Source organism: Trachurus trachurus, assembly GCF_905171665.1.
Source record: "Trachurus trachurus genome assembly, chromosome: 23".
NCBI lineage: Eukaryota > Metazoa > Chordata > Actinopteri > Carangiformes > Carangidae > Trachurus > Trachurus trachurus.
In genome coordinates, this window is record NC_139912.1 from 8,826,330 (window position 1) to 8,844,640 (window position 18,311).

Sequence of the window (18,311 nt, forward strand, 5' to 3'; positions counted from 1 at the left end):
GAAAAAGATGACAAACACTAAGCACTACACCCTTATTGATAATGAATATCGAGTTACCGTGCTTAATTTGTTCCGGATCCTGCCGGAACAAGATCCGGCATCTCACCAGTCAGGACCAATATTTGCAGAGGTGTCAAAAATACTCACATTCTGTACTTAAGAGGAAGACGTTGGTGTTTATATCCAACATGTAATGGTTAACTAAGTCAACGTAGTCTTACAAAATAAAGTTTGTGCAGTGCCTGCGTGGAGCTGACCTGCTGACACAACTGACAGTGACTTTCCTCATCACTAAACCTATTCTACCATCTGATCCTCCCTCGCTCATGTCTCGAGGACAGGACAAAGTCTTCTGGACATAATGTATATGTACAGTATGTCTTAGAGCCTGGATGCTGGATGGAGAGTGATGCTCAGTGTGTGTGCAATTAACATACCATATTTGCAATCAATGTAGCACATTTTTTGTGCTTTTCTTTCCTTCATTCATGCTCCCAATCCACATAATAAATTACATTTATCATAAATTTCATGACATTGCAAAATCCTGGAGGGTCTGTATAATGTCCTGCAAAGTAAAAAAAAAGGTAGAATATAAGTTATATTATATTGAGTATTTAGTAGTAATATAAGTATTTATGTGGCATTAAAGGGGACATATTATGGAAACATCACTTTTTGAAGGCTCTGGGTGTTTGGCTTGCCTTCTGGCCCCAAAAATGTGAGAATTGACAAAAATTATTTTCTTTTTGAATTTTCATAATCCCATCCCTACCTATGAGTACCGGTACCAGTAAAGGAGGCAGGGCGACAGCCTTGCAAGCATTTTATTGACGTCATTAATTAAGCATTGAAGGGCTAGTCAGCTGTCCAGAATACAGCAGCAAGAATTATTACTGGTACTGGGAGAAGTGACCATATTTCCCCTGCATTGGCCTCTCTTCGTGGCTACTTGTAAAACATAGGTGCTAGTGTTGAAAAAACAAATAAAAATATCTTTTAATCAATCCTGAGTATATCGCTGGACTCCTCACTCCCTACTCCACCTCTCGTCCTCTCAGATCCTCCAACAAACCAGAGGTGACGAAGTATTTTCAGTTTCTGGTCCAAAACTGTGGAATAATTGGCCACATTCATTTCCTTCTCGCAGTAATAGGAGGAGGGTAAAATATCTTAACAGACATGCAGAATGAATCAAACACACCAGCAACTCCAACAACAATTCTTTTTTTTATTATTTTTCTCTTTGCAAGTTATAATTTCTTGATTACCCATTGATTTGATTGATTGATTGCCCATTAAATCAGGAAATTGTGGTAGTGATTTTAAGTGCACACACAGATTGCAGAATGGCAGGTAATAGAAGAAAAATGACACATCTGTCTTGTTTTTTGTACAATGAAGTCAGATATTAGCCATCTCACCACTTGAAGAAAAACCGTTTTCCAGTCAGCACAAGGATGCAACTTTTCTTGACAGTATTCAATCACACAAGTTTGCTAATAATTATTATATGGTTGGATTATGAAAGAAAGAAAAAAATCAGAACCTCTTCCATAATCATTATTAAGTGTGTTTAATTGCAGTGACATTTCTCAATGATGTCCTCTATCAGCACTCTGCCCGTGATCTGGAACTGCAGTGCTTTCCAATTGAGTACGTTTCCCGGAGTGAAGCTTTTCTCGTCCATGTAGTTGTGGATCTCACAGGGGGAAAGGACGTCGTCCCACATGTGGACATCAGTCATCATGCCGACGAAAGACTGCTTAGCATCAAACCCGCCACCATGGGAATCCTGCTCCTGTAAAGAGAACAGACATTTGAATTACAGTAAATTAAAGTGTTATTTTATAAGCATTATTCTGAAATATATGCAATATGATCTTATTAAAAAAGCTGTACCTGTCCTAGAACAATAATAGCAGGTCCTTTGATGCTGGATTCAGAGATGAATTTCCGTGCCAAAGGTTGTCCATCAAACCACACTTGAACCAGTCCAGAGGCAGAGTCCCATGTGGAGCAGATAGAGTGCCACGTGTTCAGCTTGTAGTCCAGTCCCCCATATTTTTAAAATTTATCGTTGACATAGGACTCTATCTCGTTATTCTTCTGAACCTATAAAATCATGAAGCCATTGGCTGTTGTGGGTGTGGCCAAAGAGAAAAGAGCGTGGTCTCTTTTGAGGTCTGTGAAGGATCTATGAGCATTACAGAAATGTCATTATACACAAACCTTTTCACAATTAGAGATACACTTTGTTCTTTTGTGCAATTTAACACTACCTGTGACAGACGGTTACAGCACTGAAGGTCTGCTGTGGCGCATTCAGCCTCACGTGAGATTGTGAGGTTTCTTCTGGGAACGTGAACATTTTACCTGACAGATCTGAAAAGAGAGATTATGTTTTTAATCCTTTTCCTCTTCACTATCAAAGGAAATTGCAACAACAAAAAATACAGAAGTGTTTTTAAGGAACAATGACAACTGCAAATATTGTGAAAAAAATAGACATTCTGTTACCTGATTAATATCGTTTTGATTCTCCATTTACTCTTGTGGTTTGCTAATTGTTTTGTCCAGATTTGCACAGCTCAATAAATAATTCCGGTTTATTGCAAATAGTAGGATACATTTTTGGTGTATAAACAAAAAAATGGAATGAGCACCACCGTGTCAGTTTATTAACAGTGAATGGACAATTTTACACTCTAATTAGTGACTGTAAATTATAAATATTGGGAAACAATATGACTTTTTTTTTTCTTTTTTTATATAAAAGGAGGCTATAAATACCATATGTGTTATACAATGGCATGAAGAATTTAACTTTAGCAGAATATATAGGGGCACAAATGAAGTCAATTTGGTGGTAAATAACAAAAGGCGACACATTTCCTCCATTTAACTTGAAGAATAAGCCTTCTTTTTTTACCTTGAGGACTTGCAGCACATCCAGTCAGTATCAAGAGCAAAAGTAAAAACTGCATCTGATAGGAAGATAAGAGATGTTATGAGGAAAGTTTGATGTGATCCAGCAAAACCAGTAACTCATGATTCACTCATATTTGTGTTGGACCTCTACAATAAAGTTATATAACGAGAAATAACACAATTATTGTGAATTCATCCAGTTTTCCGAATGTAGATCTTACCTTGAAGTCCGTGTGAGATTTTGGAGTGTGATGTTGAAAACAAGTGTGTTTTGTAATGGAGCAAAGTAAAAGTTGAGACAGGAAGACTATCTCTTTAAGTAGCCTCCAGGCATCTTCCCACTTCTCCCGCTATCCTCTCGCTCCGCCTTTCTTCACCTAATCCAACCAATCACAGACTGCCATCCCCTCTCTCTTCTTCCAATCAGTAGTCTGGGGCCGTTGACTCGCTGTTTTGGTAGGAAACGGATCCAGGGTGAGAGAGACAGGCCTTTCCGTCAAAATAAAAGCACCGAGCTAATAAAATGCGGTAAAACTCTTTAATTTAAGGAATATAATTTACAAGAAAGTCCCCGAGCCATTAAGTTAACATTTTGCTTTTATTGTATTACAAGTTAATGTTTATTTTATAAGTTTTATGTTGGTGAACACTTTTATTTTGGTGAATTTGGTGATTTCGGTATCCGCTACAGACAGGAACCAGAATACAGACGAATTTCGAGGTAGCGGACACCAGGCTCTTCGCTTGTCTGAAGAGCCTGGTGACGCGAGGCTATCCAATCAGTCATTAGCTGTTGTTACTTGTGGCCAGGGGGAGTGGCCTATATGTGTGTGTGTCTTTCTGTCTCCGCCCTGTTCTGCCTTCCTGAGCTCAGGTGCTGGCAATCACCTGAGCAGGCTAAAAGGAGGCAGCAGCAGGGGCGGCAAAGTTTATTCTTGTGCACAAATGTTATTTCATTTTTCAACCTGTTTCAACCAATTTTCCTCATCTTTATTAGTCTGTCCTGATTGAATTCCTGTTGCTTCCTCATTTCTATCTGCATTTTTTGTGTTTTTCCTTCCTTAAAGCAGAAGTAAGCGGAATGTTTGTGTTAATATAAGTCTTAAATAGTTATATCTTTCGACAGCAATCACTTATATAGAATGTTTGGTCCGAAACACGGGTCTGTCAGTCACTCTGCTCTGCTGTAAGCCGAGGAGAAAACTTTCCTTGTTTCCTACAACCTTTATCCAATGAGGAGAGAGAACGGCATAAAGGGGCGGTCCTCTCTCTGTGTGCAGCCAAGGGATGCGCGTGCATGTGGTGACGTAGGGACGAGGGCGGGGACTGCTAACTCCATCTGCTGACAAGAAGTTAGCCAAAACGACCGGATCGCTTACTTCTGCTTTAAGGTAAAACATAAAAAACACATTGGTCCCAAATCCCTCACCAAATCTGCCAACAACTTCACGCTCTCTATTGACACACCTCCCTTCAGCACTTCACTTCAGCAGAACTGTCCCTACATTCATAAATTTAAATAAAATAGCTAAATCTACTTTAGCTACCTTTTTAGGTTTTTAGCTATTATGTCAATCCATTTTAACAGGAGGGATGTAAAAATGTGTTGAGATGCATAAAGTGCACTCATTTACTGCAGGCTTGACAAGGTGAAGCTGACAGCTGCAACAACAAACAGTGAAGCCGTGTCGCGTCGCGTCCGTGCCTGGAGTAGCAGTTAAAAAACTCCCCTCCGCCCCGCTTACGTATCGCGTCGCAGCCGTTCCCAGTGTATTCCTGGCGTAAGAGTGGAGTTATTGATTTTTCTTTTCTTTTTTTGTAATTATGAGATGAGTGAAAGCAATGCGTTTAAAAACCCGTCTCTTTTCCATAATATTTGATTCAGAATAGTAAAAATACTCCATCGTTCTCAGATTGTTTTACCCACTGTTTATAAATGTTCTTTCTCTCTGTCTTTTTCTCTCTTTTTATATTCTTATTGTCATTGTCGTTCTTGCTTTGTACATAATTGTAAAGCACTTTTGCTTTACATTTGTTGTTTTTAGATGTGCTCTATGAATAATGCTGACTTGACTTGACTAGTCGTGTAGCTCTATTCTGAGCAATCTGGACTTTAACCAACTCTTCCTTTGATGCACTAGACCAGATTGTAGAATAGTTGTCCACATGGGACAGGACTAAAGACTGTACAACCAGTTTAATATTACTCTCAGTCAAGAAGCCAACACTTCTTCTGATGTTACAGACATACCGCTGCTCATTTTGGTCACTGGACCATGCTACCAGTCCATCAATGGTGCCACTCAGCAACTTGGCTTCTTTCAGAGGCACAAATCTTGATTTGACTTGAGAGCATGTTTAGAGCCCAGTAGGCTACCATGCATTTTCCCTTGAAGACATTCAGCTTCAGCTTGTTTTCTTTGACCCACTTGACAGAACAGCAGCATCTGTCTGCACAATCAAACCATCAAAAGTTTATGTATCATAGAACTGCTTTCCTGTCTACTTCGTTTGGACTCGTCGGGGGGCTGTATCTTTGGAGGGTATTCAGAATGAATCAAACACACCAGCAACTGCAACAACAATTTTTTTTTTTATTATTTTTCTCTTTGCAAGTTATAATTTCTTGATTACCCATTGATTTGATTGATTGATTGCCCATTAAATCAGGAAATTATAGTAGTGATTTTAAGTGCACACGAAGAGAATGGAAGGTAATAGAAGAAAAATGACACATCTGTCTCATTTTTGTTTACAAAGCTACAATGAAGTCAGACATTAGCCATCTCACCACTTGAAGAAAAACCTTTTTCCAGTTAGCACAAGGATGCAACTTTTCTTGACAGTATTCAATCACACAAGTTTGCTAATAATTATTATATTGTTGGATTATGAAAGAAAGAAAAAAATCAGAACCTCTTCCATAATCATTATTCTTATTCTCTCCTAAGTGTTTTTAATGCAGTGACATTTCTCAATGATGTCCTCTATCAGCACTCTGCCCGTGATCTGGAACTGCAGTGCTTTCCAATTGAGTACGTTTCCCGGAGTGAAGCTTTCCTCGTCCATGTAGTTGTGGATCTCACAGGGGGACAGGATGTAGTCCCACATGTGGACATCAGTCATCATGCCGACGAAAGACCCCGTAGCATGAAACCCACCACCATAGGTATCTTGGTCCTGTAAAGAGAACAGACATTACAGTAAATTAAAGTGTTATTTTATAAGCATTATTCTGAAATATATGCAATATGTTCTTACTAAAAAAGCTGTACCTGTCCTAGAATAATAATAGCAGGTCCTTTGATGCTGGATCCAGAGATGAATTTCCGTGCCAAAGGTTGTCCATCAAACCACACTTGAACCAGTCCAGAGGCAGAGTCCCATGTGGAGCAGATAGAGTGCCACGTGTTCAGCTTGTAGTCCAGTACCCCATATTCTCTCCTTTTATCGTTGACATGGGGCCAAATCTCATTCGGAGCCCAAAATATCAAGAAGCCATTGGCTGTCGTGGGTGTGGCCAAAGAGAAAAGAACGTAGCCTCTTTTGAGGTCTGTAAAGGACCTATGAGCATTACAGAAATGTCATTATACATGTAACTTTTCACAATTAGAGATACACTTTGTTCTTTTGTGCATTTGCACATTTAACACTACCTGTGACAGACGGTAACAGCACTGAAGGTCTGCTGTGGTGCATTCAGCCTCACGTAAGATTGTAAGGTGTCTTCTGGGAACGTGAACATTTTACCTGACAGATCTGAAAAGAGAGACATTATGTTTTTAATCCTTTTCTTCTTCACTATCAAAGGAAATTGCAACAACAAAAAATACATTACAGAAGTGTTTTTCAGGAACAATGATAACTGCAAATATTGTGAAAAAAATAGACATTCTGTTACCTGATTAATATCGTTTTGATTCTCCATTTACCCTTGTGGTTTGCTTATTGTTTTGTCCAGTTTTGCACAGCTCAATAAATAATTATGGTTTATTGCAAATAGTAGAATACGTTTTTGGTATACATTTAATAAAAAATGGAATGAGCACCACAGTGTCAATTTATTTACAGTGAATGGACAAATTTACACTCTAATTAGTGACTGTAAAATATAAATATTGGGGAACATTTTTTTTTTTAGATAAAAGGAGGCTATAAATACCATATGGGTTATAAAATGTCATGAAGAATTAAATTTTAGCAGAATATAGGCTATAGGGGCACAAATGAAGTCAATTTGGTGGTAAATAACAAAAGGCAACACATTTAATACATGTCCTCCATTTAACTTGAAGAATAAGCCTTCTTTTTTTACCTTGAGGACTTGCAGCACATCCAGTCAGCATCAAGAGCAAAAGTAAAAACTGCATCTGATAGGAAGATAAGAGATGTTATGAGGAAAGTTTGATTTGATCCAGCAGTAACTCATGATTCTCTCATATTTGTGTTGGACCTCTACAATAAAATTATGTAACGAAAAATAACACAATTATTGTGAATTCATCCATTTTTCCGAATGTAGATCTTACCTTGAAGTCCGTGTGAGATTTTGGAGTGTGATGTTGAAAACAAGTGTGTTTTGCAATGGAGCAAAGTAAAAGTTGAGACAGGAAGATAACTCTTTAAGTAGCCTCCAGGCATCTTCCCACTCCTCCCGCTACCCTCCCGCTACCCTCTCGCTCCGCCTTTCTTCACCTAATCCAACCAATCACAGACTGCCATCCCCTCTCTCTTCTTCCAATCAGTCATTAGCTGTTGTTACTTGTGGCCAGGGGGAGTGGCCTATATGTGTGTGTGTCTTTCTGTCTCCGCCCTGTTCTGCCTTCCTGAGCTCAGGTGCTGGCAATCACCTGAGCAGGACAAAAGGAGGCAGCAGCAGGGGGCAGCAAAGTTTATTCTTGTGCACAAATGTTATTTCATTTTTCAACCTGCATGTCTCATGTTCAGCACCTCCCTTCAGCAGAACTGTCCCTACAATCATAAATGTAAATAACATTGCTAAATCTTTTGTAAAATATAGCATGCTAATTCACTTTTACTGTATACCCAGCGTTAGACGAAAAGATCAATACCACTTAAAAAACTAAAAAAAAAAAAAAAAATTTTTTAAACACTTTTAGACAGGTTATTAAACCAACAGGATATGGTATGTTTTTACTGGTGAGATTTTGAGGTGCTGCTAGTTGGAATTTGTTAACTCAGAACTATAAGCAAGGTTACAGTAGTTTCTTTCATGTTTGTAAGCTTAATTGCGGATCCAAGTCTTAAAGGAGATATATTATGCCCCTTTTCCACAAGTAAAATAGTTCCCAGCTGTCTTAAAGACATGTCTGTGACATGTTTCAGTCCAAATGCTCCAAGGATCAAACATCACAGCTCTTTTTTCATCCGCTCAGAACAGCCCCTTTTCAGACTGTATCTTTGGAGGGTATGCAGAATGAATCAAACACACCAGCAACTGCAACAACAATTTTTTTTTTATTATTATTTTTCTCTTTGCAAGTTATAATTTCTTGATTGCCCATTGATTTGATTGATTAATTGCCCATTAAATCAGGAAATGATGATAGTGATTTTAAGTGCACACGAAGAGAATGGAAGGTAATAGAAGAAGAATGACACATCTGTCTCATTTTTGTTTACAAAGCTACAATGAAGTCAGACATTAGCCGTCTCACCACCACTTTTCTTGACAGTATTCAATCACACAAGTTTGCTAATAATTGGGGCGGTGTTTAGCTCAGTTGGTAGAGCACCTTCCCCATGTGTTGAGGCTCGTCCTAACTGCAGGCGGCCCCAGTTCAAATTCTGCATCAAGCGGCCTTATCCTGCGTGTCACCCCCCCCCCCCCCCCCCCCCCCCTCTACCTCCCATTTCCTGTCTCTCTCTCAACTGTCCTATCCATTAAAGGCCAAAAAAGCCCCCAAAAATAAACGTTTGCTAATAATTATTATATTGTTGGATTATGAAAGATAGAAACAAATCAGAACCTCTTCCATAATCATTATTCTTATTCTCTCTAAGTGTTTTTAATTGTAGTGACATCTCTCAATTATGTCCTCTATCAGCACTCTGCCCGTGATCTGGAAGTGCAGTGCTTTCCAATTGAGTACGTTTCCCGGAGTGAAGCTTCTCTCGTCCATGTAGTTGTGGATCTCACAGGAGGAAAGGACGTAGTCCCACATGTGGACATCAGTCATCATGCCGACGAAAGACTGCTTAGCATCAAACTTACCACCATATGTATCCTGCTCCTGTAAAGAGCACAGACATTTGAATTACAGTAAATTAAAGTGTTATTTTATAAGCATTATTCTGAAATATTTGCAATATGTTCTTATTACTGTAAAAAAGATGTACCTGTCCCAGAATAATAATAGCAGGTCCTTTGATGCTGGATCCAGAGATGAATTTCCGTGCCAAAGGTTGTCCATCAAACCACACTTGAACCAGTCCAGAGGCAGAGTCCCATGTGGAGCAAATAGAGTGCCACGTGTTCAGCTTGTAGTACAGTCCCTCATATAGTAAACCTTTATTGTTGACATAGGGCCCAATCTCATTCTGAGCCCAAAATATCACGAAGCCATTGTCTGACGTGGGTGTGGCCAAAGAGAAAAGAGCGTGGCCTCTTTTGAGGTCTGTAAAGGACCTATGAGCATTACAGAAATGTCATTATACATGAAACTTTTCACAATTAGAGATACACTTTGTTCTTTTGTGCATTTGCACATTTAACACTACCTGTGACAGACGGTTACAGCACTGAAGGTCTGCTGTGGCGCATTCAGCCTCACGTGAGATTTTGCGGTTTCTTCTGGGAACGTGAACATTTTACCTGACAGATCTGAAAAGAGAGATTATGTTTTTAATTCTTTTCCTCTTCACTATCAAAGGAAATTGCAACAACAAAAAATACAGAAGTGTTTTTAAGGAACAATGACAACTGCAAATATTGTGAAAAAGATAGACATTCTGTTAGCTGATTAATATCGTTTTGATTCTCCATTTACCCTTGTGGTTTGCTAATTGTTTTGTCCAGTTTTGCACAGCTCAATAAATAATTCCGGTTTATTGCAAATAGTAGGATACATTTTTGGTGTATAAACAAAAAAATGGAATGAGCACCACCGTGTCAGTTTATTTACAGTGAATGGACAATTTTACACTCTAATTAGTGACTTTAAATTATAAATATTGGGAAACAATATGACTTTTTTTTTCTTTTTTTATATAAAAGGAGGCTATAAATACCATATGTGTTATACAATGGCATGAAGAATTTAACTTTAGCAGAATATATAGGGGCACAAATGAAGTCAATTTGGTGGTAAATAACAAAAGGCAACACATTTAATACTGTCCTCCATTTAACTTGAAGAATAAGCCTTCTTTTTTTACCTTGAGGACTTGCAGCACATCCAGTCAGCATCAAGAGCAAAAGTAAAAACTGCATCTGATAGGAAGATAAAAGATGTTATGAGGAAAGTTTGATTTGATCCAGCAAAACCAGTAACTCATGATTCACTCATATTTGTGTTGGACCTCTACAATAAAATTATGTGAAGAAAAATAACACAATTATTGTGAATTCATCCAGTTTTCCGAATGGAGATCTTACCTTGAAGTCCGTGTGAGATTTTGGAATGTGATGTTGAAAACAAGTGTGTTTTGCAATGGAGCAAATTGTAAAGTTCAGACTCTTTAAGTAGCCTCCAGGCATCTTCCCACTTCTCCCGCTATCCTCTCGCTCCGCCTTTCTTCACCTAATCCAACCAATCACAGACTGCCATCCCCTCTCTCTTCTTCCAATCAATAGCTGTTGTTACTTGTGGCCAGGGGGCGTGGCCTATATGTGTGTGTGTCTTTTTATCTCCGCCCTGTTCTGCCTTCCTGAGCTCAGGTGCTGGCTAACACCTGAGCAGGCTAAAAGGAGGCAGCAGCAGGGCAAAGTTTATTTTTGTGCACAAATGTTATTTCATTTTTCAACCTGTCTTTCTTCATCCTTATTACTCTGTCCTGATTGAATTCCTGTTGCTTTCTCATTTCTATCTGCATCACATTGGTCCCAAATCCCTCACCAAATCTGCCAACAACTTCACACTCTCTATTGACACACCTCCCTTCAGCACTTCACTTCAGCAGTACTGTCCCTACAATCATAAATGTAAATAAAATTGCTAAATCTTTTGTAAAATATAGCATGCTAATTCACTTTTATACCCAGCGTTAGACAAAAAGTTCAATACCATTAAAAAGTAAATATATATTCTTTTATATACACTTTTAGGTTATTAAACCAACAGGATATTGTATGTTTTCACTGGTGAGATTTTGAGGTGCTGCTAGTTGAATTTTGTTAACTCAGAACTAAGCAAGGTTAGTTACTTTCATGTTTTTAAGCTTAATTGCGGATCTAAGTCTTAAAGGAGACATATTATGCCCCTTTTCCACAATTAAAATAGTTCCCAGCTCTCTTAAAGAAATGTATGTGACATGTTTCAGTCCAAATATTCCAAGGATCAAACATCACAGCTCTTTTTTTACAGCCCTGTTCAGAACGGCTAGTTACATCATTGTCAGACAACTGAGGGAACAGCTGGTAAAATCACATGGATTTCAACCGAGGGGGCCTGAAAATTACAGATTTTTTTGGCCGGAAGGCAAGACAAAAACCAAAGAGCCTTCCAAAAGCGGTGTTTCTATAATATGTCCCCTTTAATGCCACATAAATACTAATACTAAATACTCTATATAACGTATATATTTTGCAGGACATTACAGTATACAGACCCTCCTGGATTTTGCGATGTCATGAAATTTTTTGAAAATTTATAATAAATGTAATTTATTATGCGAATCAGGAGCAAGCAAGCAAGAGAGAAAAGATACTGCGTATGTACCAGATTTCACATAGCAAAAACTGAAACAAGTTTGTTAGAAATGAAAAGAAGAAAAGCACAAAAAATGTGCTACATTGATTGCAAACACGATGTGTTAATTTGCACACACACTGAGTATCACTCTCCATCCAGCATCCAGGCTCTAAAAGCAGTTATTCTTGAAGAATGGAAAAAGTTGACATGTTGGATATAAACACTAAGCACTACACCCTTATTGATAATGATTATCGAGTTACCGTGCTTAAAGCAGAAGTGAGTGATATATTTGTGTTAATATAAGTCTTAAATAGTTATATCTTCCGACAGCAATCACTTACATAGAGTGTTTGGACTGAAACACGGGTCTGTCAGTCACTCTGCTCTGCTCTGAGCCGAAGAGAAAACTTTTATCGTATCCTACAGTTTTTATCCAATGAGGAGAGAGAACGGCATGCAGGGCTGTGTGTGCAGCCAAGGAACGCCGTGAATGTGGTGACGTAGCGATGAGGACTGTTATGGTGCGTTCAAGGAAACTCGTATTTTTCCGACCGTGAAGTGGTACCAGTTCGATCTGGTACGAGTTCACCGGTCGGAAGTTACGAGTGGCCGTTATAGTGACTTTCACAGGTAAAACAGGTCGGAAAAACACGAGTGGGTTGCCTGGAACGCTACAAAGTCGTAAGTTGTGACTTGAAGCTGTAATTTACGATTTCAAAAGCCTGCCTGGAACGCAGCATTAGCCAAAACCACCGGATCACTCACTTCTGCTTTAACTAAGTCAACGTCTAGTCTTACAAAATAAAGTTTGTGCAGTGCCTGCGTGGAGCTGACCTGCTGACACAACTGACAGTGACTTTCCTCATCACTAAACCTATTCCACCATCTGATCCTCCCTCGCTCACGTCTCGAGGACGGGACAAAGTCTTCTGGACCTACTGTATATGTACAGTAGAGCCTGGATGCTGGATGGAGAGTGATGCTCAGTGTGTGTGCAATTAACATACCATATTTGCAATCAATGTAGCACATTTTTTGTGCTTTTCTTTTCTTCATTCATGCTCCCAATCCACATAATAAATGACATTTATCATACATTTTCAATAAATTTCATGTCATTGCAAAATCCTGGAGGATCTGTATAATGTCCTGCAAAGTAAAAAAGATAGAATATAAGTTATATTATATTGAGTATTTAGTAGTAATATAAGTATTTATGTGGCATTAAAGGGGACATATTATGGAAACATCACTTTTTGAAGGCTCAGGGTGTTTGGCTTGCCTTCTGGCCCCAAAAATGTGAGAATTGACAAAAAAATCTGTAATTTTCTGGCTCTTGAGGTTGAAATAAATGTGGTTTTATAAGTTGTCATCTCAGCTGTCTGACAATAATGTAATTATTTTTTTTAATTTTCATAATCCCATCCCTACCTATGAGTAGGGGGCAGGGCGACAGCCTTGCAAGCATTTTATTGACGTCATTAATTAAGCATTGAAGGGCTAGTCAGCTGTCCAGAATACAGCAGCAAGAATTATTACTGGTACTGGGAGAAGTGACCATATTTCCCCTGCATTGGCCTCTCTTCGTGGCTACCTGTAAAACATAGGTGCTAGCCCATTAAAGCAGATATCAGCTTCACGGCCGTTTCGGCTAATGCTGCGTTCAAGGCAGGCTTTTGAAACCGTAAGTTACAGCTTCAAGTCACAACTACGACTTGGTAGCGTTCCAGGTAACCCGTAGCTCGTGTTTTTACCATCCTGTTGTCTGTGAAAGTTCCCTATAACGGCCACTCGTAACTTCCGACCCGTGAACTCGTACCAGATCGAACTGGTATGACTTCACAGGAAGGAAAAACACAAAGTATGAGTTTCTTTGAACGCACCATGAGTTAGCAGCCCCCGCCCTTGTCAGGCATCAATTGGTCCTCGTGCTACGTCACCACATTCACGCGCATCCCTTGGCTGCACACACAGCCCTTCATGCCGTTCTCTCTCCTCATTGGATAACACTTGTATCCCACAAGGAAAATTTTCTCCTCGGGTTACAGCAGAGCAGAGTGACGGAGAGACTCGTGTTTAGGCTGAAATACTTCATGTAAGTGATTGCTGACGGAAAATAGGACTATTTAGGACTTATATTAACAAAAACATTCCACTGATATCTGCTTTAAGTGTTTAAAAAACCAACACATTCTCACTCCCAGTGCGTCAACAGCCTGACGAACGGTCAATGTCCCTCATCGGCACATGCCTGACTCATTAGGTACCCGTTTTTCGTCAGGTTTTGACGCGCTCGGCTTTCAGTTGATTCCAATGCAATCCCCTTCGCGGCGATATGTGACGCTCAGAGCAAGTGATCCAGCAGCCGACCCGGCTGCGGCACTGAAAGACGCTGTGAGCAGGGAACTTTTTAAAAAATTTTTTTTTTTACTTTTCCTTAAAGCTTTATTGAACCTGATGCTGCTTTGTCTGACGTAGATTTCGGCAAGGATGTTATTTATTTATTTATTTAGTGATCATGGTGTTGGTGCAGAATAATCAATCAATAAATTAAAAAAAGACGTTCACTTCCGCGTTCAAAAAGCTGCTCTGTTTAAACAATATTCTCAAGAAAGATCTGATTATTAGCCACAACGCTGTAACCATCCAAGGAAGACTGTGTAACAATATTATGTGCTTCTGCTGAGTCCAAAAGCCCTGTGTAATATCAACTTTATTTTAAGAAAACACGCTTTGTTTCCAATGTCATATCACGTAGAAGCACTACATTACCCATAATCCTCATATTTATCAGCGACGTGTCTGATTGGTTGAGCTTGCTGTTACCAGCAAATGAAAAAATAAAACAAATTGAGAATTATTTTCTTAGTAACTAAAAGGTCTTAACATCTTTTTTGTTTTCAACATTGAATAAAAAAACGGTGCTATATTGTTAAAATTCAACAATAAAGTGCATGAAAGTTGGCTTGACTTCTTTTTTTTTTTCATAATTTTCACCAGCATCTTTCTGGTCCACATCACATCACATTTAATGTAATTTTTAATTCAATGAGTGAACTTTTATATTTTATCTGAAAAACATTATTATGAATTCAATTCATTTTGATAGGTTGTTCAGAGCACTAAAGTTTCTGTAGAATTTTAGACCTGTCGGACGTCCAGAAGGGTCACAGCTGACCGTCCAGGCTCGTTTCTCGGCCTTCAAAGCCTGGATTTAGAAGCATTTTGTCTAATAACGTCCACATTCTTGGGGTTATAAGGCTGAAAGTTTAATTTGTTTGTCCGGATCCAGATCACAACATAAACAAACAGCTCTGCGTAACGGAGGCATCACGGAGCGTCTCTCTTTTTCTTTTTTCTTTAGAATTTACCTGAGAGGGGAGATGTGAATATCTGCTCACTATGATGCCGAGGCTGATTGTGGTTTGCTGTGAGAGATGATAGTTGTAACAAAACCAACAAGAATATGCTGCAGAGAGGATGGAGCTAAATCATCAACTTGTATCGATTTAATATTTACAAATGTTGCTCATCTATGCTCAAAAGCAGTGTCTATTCCAGTAGGCTGCAGCGACCACAACCTAACAGCAATTGGAAGAAAGACCAAAGTTCCAATAGCAGGTCAGAAAATAATTTTAAAAAGAATATTTAAGCACTTTCATGTAGAAAATTATTGTGATGATGTAATAAATATTGATTGGTCAGTAGTCCTATGTGCAGCAGATCCAGATTTAGCCTTGGATACATTTAATAAGTTACTAATGCCAACTGTTGACAAACATGCTCCTGTAAAAAAACTAACTGTGAGAAATGCTAGAGCTCCTTGGCTGGACCAGGAATTGAGAGAACATATGAAGCAAAGAGATAAAACTAAGGTAGAAGCGACTCAATCAGGAGACGAGTTACAATGGTGCAGGTATTGTAAATTAAGAAATTTAGTAACAAAGTTGAATAAAAAGAAAAAACATAATTATTACCAAGATAGAATTAAAAATGCTAAATTTGACAGCAAGAAAGTATGGAGTGTGCTTAAAGGGATAGTTCACCCTAGAATGATATTTCGCTCATTATCTACTCACCCTCATGTTGACTAAGGGCTGGAAGAATTATCAGAGTCCACCGTCCCTTCTCTGAGTTACAGGGGGTCTTGGCGTAGCAGTGCATTTCAATGCAACGGTTGCAAAGGGACACCAGAGCTCTTCGTAAAAAAACACACACAAAAAAACATCCAAATACCTCCATGATGCTCGTATGTAATGTCCGTCTTGTGCTGAAGCCCCAAATTGCGTAATTGTCCCGAAAAAAATTAAATAAGTCTATATTTTAAGCTTGTTTGTAGCGGAAGCTTCTCGAAGCTCCTCTTCCTGGTCCGTCCAAATCTCGCGTGATTTGCGCCGGCGTCAGTGCGGTTACTGCGAATCACGCGAGATTTGGACGGACCAGGAAGAGGAGCTTCGAGAAGCTTCCGCTACAAACAAGCTTAAAATATAGACTTATTTAATTTTTTTCGGGACAATTACGCAATTTTGGGCTTCAGCACAAGACGGACATTACATACGAGCATCATGGAGGTATTTGGATGTTTTTTTGTGTGTGTTTTTTTACGAAGAGCTCTGGTGTCCCTTTGCAACTGTTGCATTGAAATGCACTGCTACGCCAAGACCCCCTGTAACTCAGAGAAGGGACGGTGGACTCTGATAATTCTTCCAGCCCTTAGTCAACATGAGGGTGACTAGATAATGAGCGAAATATCATTCTAGGGTGAACTATCCCTTTAACGAATTAATGGGAAGAGGAGGTCAATCCACACCAGCTTTGCTGGAGGCTGAGGGAAACTTCCTCACGAAGCCAATAGACATAGCAAATTATTTAGGTTCCTTTTTTAGCAACAAAATACAGAAATTAAATAATGATATGGACCATAGATATGATTTTGATGATTTCTCATATAGACTCATAAGAGATAGAATAATGGCTGACAAATCATGCAAATTTCATTTTGAAAAGGTCAGTGCTGCGACAGTAGGAAAGCTACTAAGAACAGGCAAAGAAAAATCTGCCGGTATTGACAACATGGAAATGCAGTTACTGAAGCCAATAGCAGATCTCATTGCTTTACCAATCTCTTATATTATAAACTTGAGTTTAGAAAAATCAATTTTTCCATCAATTTGGAAGACAGCTAAGATTATTCCTTTGCCTAAAAAAAGTAATGAGCCATTTTCAGGTAAAAATAGTAGGCCGATTAAGTCTGTTGCCCACATTAAGCAAAATCATGGAAAAAATCATATATGAACAGATCCAAATATATTTCTCTAGTAACAACTTGAATACTGTATTTCAGCACGCATACAAAAAGGGACACTCAACAGCCACAGCATTAACCGAAATGACTGATGCATGGTTACAAGAAATTGATGATGGTAAATTTGTTGGCTCTGTACTACTGGATTTTACAGCAGCTTTTGACATACTTGATCACAGGTTACTACTGAATAAGCTGAGTTGTTATGGCTTTGAGGAATCAGCCACAACACTGATTGAAAGCTATCTAACCAATAGGAAAAATTCTGTATATTTCAATGGTAGTTATTCGAGAGTGATTGATGTGAGTTGTGGAGTGCCACAAGGCAGTTGCTTAGGGCCACTGTTGTTTTCTATATTTACTAATGAGTTACCCCTAATACTGAACAATTCTAACATAGTGATGTACGCCGACGATTCCACGATTTATGCTGCTGCAAGAACACCAGTATTACTAAATGAAATCCTAAATGAGGAACTAGAAATGATAAAAGAATGGGTTAACAAAAATAAACTAGTCCTTAATATTGAAAAGACAAAATGTATAGTACTAGGTTCAAAAAATGCAATGAGAGAGGCACCAATACTGAATTTAAAAATAGGAGATAAAGAAATAGAGCAGATCACAGAGGTTAAGCTATTAGGGATAACAATAGATAATAAAATGACTTGGAATAGTCAAATAAACCAGATGGTGGTAAAAATGGGCAGAGGAATGGCTGCTATTAGACACAGCAGAAAATTCATACCCAGGCACTTAACTAAACAACCAATACAAGCTCTAGTGTTGTCACAAATGGACTATTGTCCAATGATTTGGTTCAACACGTCAGAAGGTAACATACAAAGGCTGCAGGTAGCTCAGAATAAAGCTGCTCGAATCGTTCTTCAGTGCCCCTATAGAACAAGGGTACATGAAATGAACAATCAGCTGGCCTGGTTAAGCGTCAAAAGCAGATTGCATTGTTCTCTGGCTTGTTTTGTAAAAAATGTCACAATAACAAAAAACCCAGTATTTTTTTATAATAAATTAGTGTTTTTTTCTGAAAGTCATAACTATTCTACTCGGCAGTCTTCAGAAGGTCGTTTCCTGTTGCCCCCATGTAGAACAAATGCAAAACAAAAAACTGTTCATTACAGAGCGATGGCTGCATGGAATGCTCTGCCGAGATTTTTGATGCGAGAAGGTAGTGCTGCCTC

At 38.8% G+C, this 18,311-nt stretch overlaps 2 protein-coding genes and 1 pseudogene across 3 annotated transcripts; all 3 read right to left on the reverse strand.

The window, feature by feature from the left end:
- Nucleotides 1-1,576: 1,576 nt before the first annotated feature.
- On the reverse strand, nt 1,577-2,987 carry LOC311006533 (C-reactive protein-like; annotated as a pseudogene). The gene is made up of 4 exons: nt 2,933-2,987; nt 2,283-2,385; nt 1,903-2,197; nt 1,577-1,801 (listed from the first exon to the last, which is right to left on the reverse strand). The product of its transcript is annotated as a C-reactive protein-like (transcript).
- A 2,890-nt stretch (nt 2,988-5,877) lies between these two features.
- Nucleotides 5,878-7,301, reverse strand: LOC311006534 (C-reactive protein-like; the record flags this gene model as incomplete). Its single annotated transcript, XM_083999380.1, has 4 exons — nt 5,878-6,111; nt 6,207-6,495; nt 6,588-6,690; nt 7,247-7,301. 4 exons carry the CDS (start codon nt 7,299-7,301, stop codon nt 5,878-5,880), a joined length of 681 nt encoding a protein of 226 aa, XP_083855506.1.
- A 1,659-nt stretch (nt 7,302-8,960) lies between these two features.
- LOC311006535 (C-reactive protein-like) lies at nt 8,961-10,384 on the reverse strand (the record flags this gene model as incomplete). The annotated part of the gene is made up of 4 exons (XM_083999381.1): nt 8,961-9,185; nt 9,292-9,580; nt 9,673-9,775; nt 10,330-10,384. The coding sequence occupies 4 exons, from the start codon at nt 10,382-10,384 to the stop codon at nt 8,961-8,963; spliced, it is 672 nt and encodes a 223-aa protein (XP_083855507.1).
- Nucleotides 10,385-18,311: the final 7,927 nt, after the last annotated feature.